The following is a 5,518-nucleotide window of genomic DNA, read 5'->3' as shown; positions in this document are numbered from 1 at the left end:
CTCAATTTTTAAATTACGGAAAAAAGAGTTTATTTTTAATTTTTAAAACAGTTTCTTATTTACATGTGTTTATGTTAAACACGTTATATAAGATAATATTCACATCTGTGAACTGTGGGATATTTAAGGCCAATGATCATTTCAAAGTAGGGAGTAAATAATTTCGAGAAGAATTCCGGAATGTTTAAATTTTAATTGTGATACTTTTTCGGAATCGGAAGAAACCTTCCAATTAAAACTGGATTCTTATAATCCCTGATTTTTCGTAAAAAATATAATTTTGTACATAAAATCTATGGCTGAATTCGCGTTTGCAGTTGTAACAAAAAGATCTGCAATAGCAGCACGTTTTTGTAATTTACTGAAAAAAGCAATGAGTTTTTGTTAGTAGAACTGGTTTTCTGTCAAATCGGCAGCGTAAAATATTTTCCTGCTTTTATATTCACAATCTGAATTAGCAGTGAACTCATTATTGAGACAATAGAGAGATATTATGAGATTACATCAGAGTTTTAATTAGAGGCGCTGCTTTAGTAGTTCTATTGCAGTGCAGTGTTAACTGATAAGATCTTTCGCAGTCAGAACTGCAAACGCGAATTCATTTAAAAAAGAATTGATAGACATGTATTTGGAAGATATTCATAATACGTAAACTTGACGTTTCTTCACTAGTCAATGACACTCTATCTACAATGGGGATATTTCAGTATGTTAAAATTTGTGTATGTTACAATTACATAATACGTTTTGATTTGATTAAAACTTTATAGGCTTTTAACAACTCTTAATAAAAAAAAAAGGAGATTAAAGTTAAAAAAAATCTCTTTCAGTTTAGTCGAACATTAAATTTTGAATGTAAAAGACACTTTTCATGTTTTTTTGTGAATTTAAATTGTGAATTTTAAAGAGTTTTAAAGAATTTTAAATTTAAAACCATTGGGAATATGAAATCTTTTAATGTTATTTTGCTAATTAATATTATGTGTGTAGTGAAGTGTGACCTCATAAAGTCAAATCACAATGATTTTATTAGTAGAAATTTACTATCATTTAGTAAATTCAATTATGATACAGATTATAATTATGATTACGATAATCCGTTTCCTTCTAACGATGTTAATGATGACAGTGATTTTTATGGTAGTTATGAGGAAAACGATTATGATAACAGAAATGATAACTATGATAGATCTAATGATGATGATGGCGATGTTGTTGACATATTTTCCTATAATGGAGGTACTGATGATAATGATGATATTTCTAATAAAGAAGACAATACGGAAAATGATGATGATGATAAAACAGGCCGCATATTTTCCGACAATTGGGGTACAACCGATGATGATGATGATATTACTAACAAAAAAGACAATACTAATAATGACGCTGGTGGTAATACTGGCCGAATATTTTCCATCAACTGGGGTACAAGTGACGATGATATTTCTAACAAAGAAGACAATACTGCAAATGACGATGATGATAAAACAGGACGCATATTTTCCGACAATTGGGGTATAACCGTTGATGATGATGATATTACTAACAAAAAAGACAATACTGATAATGACGCTGGTGGTAATACTGGCCGAATATTTTCTATCAACTGGGGTACAAGTGACGATGATGATATTTCTAACAAAAAAGACAACACTGAAAATGACGATGATGATAAAACAGGCCGCATATTTTCCAACAATTGGGACACAACTGATAATGATTCCCTTACAGAAAACACTTTAAATAATGCTAATATAGATGATATTTTTAATTCAATAGAGAATACTGATAATTTCGCTGACACAGTTTCTTCAAGTGAAAATGGAGATGATTATGATGATAATAGTATTATTATTCATAATAATGATATTGACGATGATAATACTGAGATTTCCAATTCAATAGAGAATACTGATAATGATTGTAATTCCGTTGACACAATATCCTCAAGTGAAAATGAAGATTATGACGATAATAATGATATTGACGATAATAATATTGATGATAATTATTATGATAATAATGATTATAATACTGAAAATGATCAGAATCCTTTTGAAATCCATGAATATTATGAGTCATCATCGAAAAGAGCAGGAATATCGAAAATTACAATGATTCCCACAGACAAAACTTTCAATCCATATTTAAAGTATGTAAATCAAGTCACGGAATATAATTTTGGATCTATTGTGTCAGAGGAATGTAAGTATTTTAAATTAATGTTGATAATCAACATAAATTTAAAGTAAGACCTAGACCCACCTTAATTACAATTTAGGTAACAAAATATATTTTGTAACTTTAAATTTTATAATTGACTTTAAGTTAAATTTGGAATGAAATTTTTTCGATTCACTGTTGAAACCACTAATATTTGTTTTGAACTGTGTTTTATTTTTCTATCAATGTTGCATAATGCAAAAAAGTGTCATCTATGGTTTTTTTGACAACGGCAACACTAGTCGATTTAGCATATCTTTCTCTAAAATTTAAAAATGACAATTTCTTTATTAATAAAATTTAAATTCAATTTCTATATTTATTTTACTTTTATTTCTGTTTTTATTTCAGCTATGCTGGTGTCAAAGATTCAAATAGCTTTTAATACAAGTCAAAAAATGGATACAAAAATGCAAATATGCTATCCAAAATTAGAAAATATTGCAAAAGTAACATGCCCACTTTATTCTATTAAAATAGTGGTTGAACAAGGATCAAATATGAACGATGTTGCCATCATTTCTGGCGAATTAAATTTTTTACGTTCCAAACAACAAATTTGTTTAGGAGTTGAAATGAACAGTACAAGACAATATAGAGTAACTGCAGATTTTTATAGTAGATTATTTTGTCATTTATTTTTATAAAATATTTAATACAAAATTTAAAATCAAAAATTTTGTTAAAAAAAAAATTTATTTACAATTACAACAGCATGTAAGAGATAACAAATTTTGTAAAATGGTGATAACTCGTTTTGTTAGAAAAGCTAGTAGAATAATTTTTGAAAAAAATTTTCAGCCGGTTTCTGTAATAAAAGGAAAAGTTCACCGTACCTCAATGTAGAGACAGAAAAATCATTGTCTTTCTTTAAAAAGAATTTTAATTTCTCCAAAACAAAAAAATCAATAGGTGAAATATGGCGCTTTTTTGTTTCGAAGTTTTTATGGATCAATAGAAAATTTTGTGAAGAGCAAACTTTTAGATCAAAACTAATTAAATTTGATGAAAATTTGTTAATATTATTACTCTTTTAATTAACATTGCATTTAGCTTTGAATTTAAATCCAATAAAGTTGGGTTAAACCAATGGTTTTTATTGTACCACTTTTCCCTTCAACAAGTGAAAATACTGCTTTGCAAAACAATCGATGTATACCTACAACACTTAAAATTATTTTCATGCATATACGAAACTATTTCAAGGATTGCATATATTTAGGATGAAAGATTTATGCAGTCTTTGAAATAAAGCAAAAATTAATATAAAGTGGGCTTAACATAATGCTCGATTTTAAGGGTTAATTGCGTGAGTTAAGAAAATAATTATATTTTTTAATGTCATAGAATTTACCGTTAGCTTTTTGCGTTTATAGAAATTTGAAAAAGCTTGCGGTTTTGTTAATATATGGTGCCAAATATTCAAATTTTACAAATTTTAAGAGGCGATAACTTGAGAGGGAGTGGATACGGAAAAAATTTTCTTCTAACAAAATTAAGTATTTATTAGTGTCTAATAGCTGCTTAAATTTAAGGCTCCTACAACCTGGGGTCTAGAAGAAAAATGACATCAAAAATTGGGAAAAAACGGATTTTAGGTAACGGTAAATTTACACGACCATTTTGTTTTTTTAAAGTTTGACTATAGTATGCCACGGTAGGAGAAGCAATCCACTGCCTTTCTCGTTTTCAAAATTTGAAAAATGCTTATGGTTTCACTGCAATAAATAGTTAAAAAGTAGCATTTTTAGGGTTTTGGGGGGGTATAACTTCTAGAGGGGGGGAGATAGGTAAAAATTTTTTTCTACAGAAATAAGTGTCTAGTAAAGATCTAGGTACGTATAAAATTTCAGTTTTCTGTCTTCAAGGGTGTACAAGCTTTGTAAACAGACACACGGACGAACGGACGGACAGAGTGAAACTAATAAGCACTTTTTTTCTAAATTTTTTTGGAAAAGTGCTAAAAATTATTAAATTCAATTCATTTATCCTCTTCATGAAATTATTGGATTTATTTAGTTCAATATTGGAAGAATCCTTTCAAAATTCAGCTTAGACATGAAATTCCTGAATACAATGCCGTAATCGGATTATTTTTAAAAAAATATGATTGTTTTAGTTTTTGGTGTATTCAGAAAATGGAAAGATAATAACATTGGCACATGTTAACTGTATTCACAATTATTACAAGAAAAATTTTAAATTGAATTACTTAAACCATTTCTTATCTATAGTTCGGGGTATACAATTTGTCATAAATTAATTATTTTATATTAGACACTTGATCCGGCATTGATAACATTAAAATGCATTTATATTGAAATTGCAGATAATTGATTGATAATCAATTGAATATTAATGATGATAAGATAAAAGAATCATCACTCAATGCATTTTCTCTTCATAATTTTAATAAATTTAATTTTTTTTTTACACATTAGTGATGACAACACTCATGTAAGTTTTAAAACTGTGGAGTACTTAGTTGTGAAATTTATACATAAGAAAAATTATTAAAATTAAAAATTAAAAAAATGCTGTCCTTACTTGAACTAAATAATAAAATTATTTTAATTTGTATGATTTTTAATTTAATTGTTAAAGGAAATGTTATTAGTCTAACATTTGATTCAGAAAATGGTAAGTTAATTGAATTAAGCGACAATGAAATAGAAGTTTATGAACCAATTATATCAAAATATGAAAATAATTCATTTGAGAATAATGATGATGAAGATCAAGAAAAAATCTCTAGTAAAAAAAATATTCAACACAAAATTCGCTACACTTTAGGACATCGTTTTTTTCATCGTAAGTTTTTTGTTATCGTTAAAAAAAAAATCGTAATTTTTTTATCATTTTAGATGACAAGTTGCTTGCTGAATCATCCAACAATTTTCATTATAACGGTTTAAGAAATATTATCTTAAAGTTTTGTTATCCAAAATTCGGTTTTGGCTCTATATTAACAAGTGTTGTAGGTGTTGTTGATCAACTATCAGATATTGGACATGCTTTCATTATATCAGGTGGCATAGGTCATAGAAACATATGTGTTGGTCTTGTTGCTAATGCAACTACGTATTTAAATTATAAAGTGTCATTCTATGGTCTTTATAATTTATAAACGTATACATATATGTATATAGTATAAAATAAAATATTTGTTTTAACGCTACATAAAATCGAAACGAATTGGTTTAAGTGAAGCAATATAAAACTACACATATGTATTGTACTTTTTCCCAAAATTTTACAAATAATTTATTAAGGTGCATTATGATAAACTTGT

General features: G+C 27.2%; 2 protein-coding genes across 2 annotated transcripts; both read left to right on the top strand.

The window, feature by feature from the left end:
- The first annotated feature begins 879 nt into the window (after positions 1-879).
- Positions 880-2,896, top strand: LOC129619095 (protein PFC0760c-like). The gene is made up of 2 exons (XM_055534181.1): positions 880-2,208; positions 2,578-2,896. The coding sequence occupies exons 1-2, from the start codon at positions 945-947 to the stop codon at positions 2,871-2,873; spliced, it is 1,560 nt and encodes a 519-aa protein (XP_055390156.1). The 5' UTR covers positions 880-944; the 3' UTR covers positions 2,874-2,896.
- A 1,782-nt stretch (positions 2,897-4,678) lies between these two features.
- Positions 4,679-5,518, top strand: LOC129619133 (uncharacterized). Its single transcript, XM_055534225.1, has 2 exons — positions 4,679-5,037; positions 5,091-5,518. The coding sequence occupies exons 1-2, from the start codon at positions 4,761-4,763 to the stop codon at positions 5,351-5,353; spliced, it is 540 nt and encodes a 179-aa protein (XP_055390200.1). The 5' UTR covers positions 4,679-4,760; the 3' UTR covers positions 5,354-5,518.

Source organism: Condylostylus longicornis, unplaced genomic scaffold (assembly GCF_029603195.1).
Source record: "Condylostylus longicornis isolate FDR11 unplaced genomic scaffold, ASM2960319v2 ptg000010l, whole genome shotgun sequence".
Taxonomy (NCBI): domain Eukaryota; kingdom Metazoa; phylum Arthropoda; class Insecta; order Diptera; family Dolichopodidae; genus Condylostylus; species Condylostylus longicornis.
Note: the sequence above shows the minus strand (reverse complement) of the source record. Positions and strands in the feature narration are given on the sequence as shown.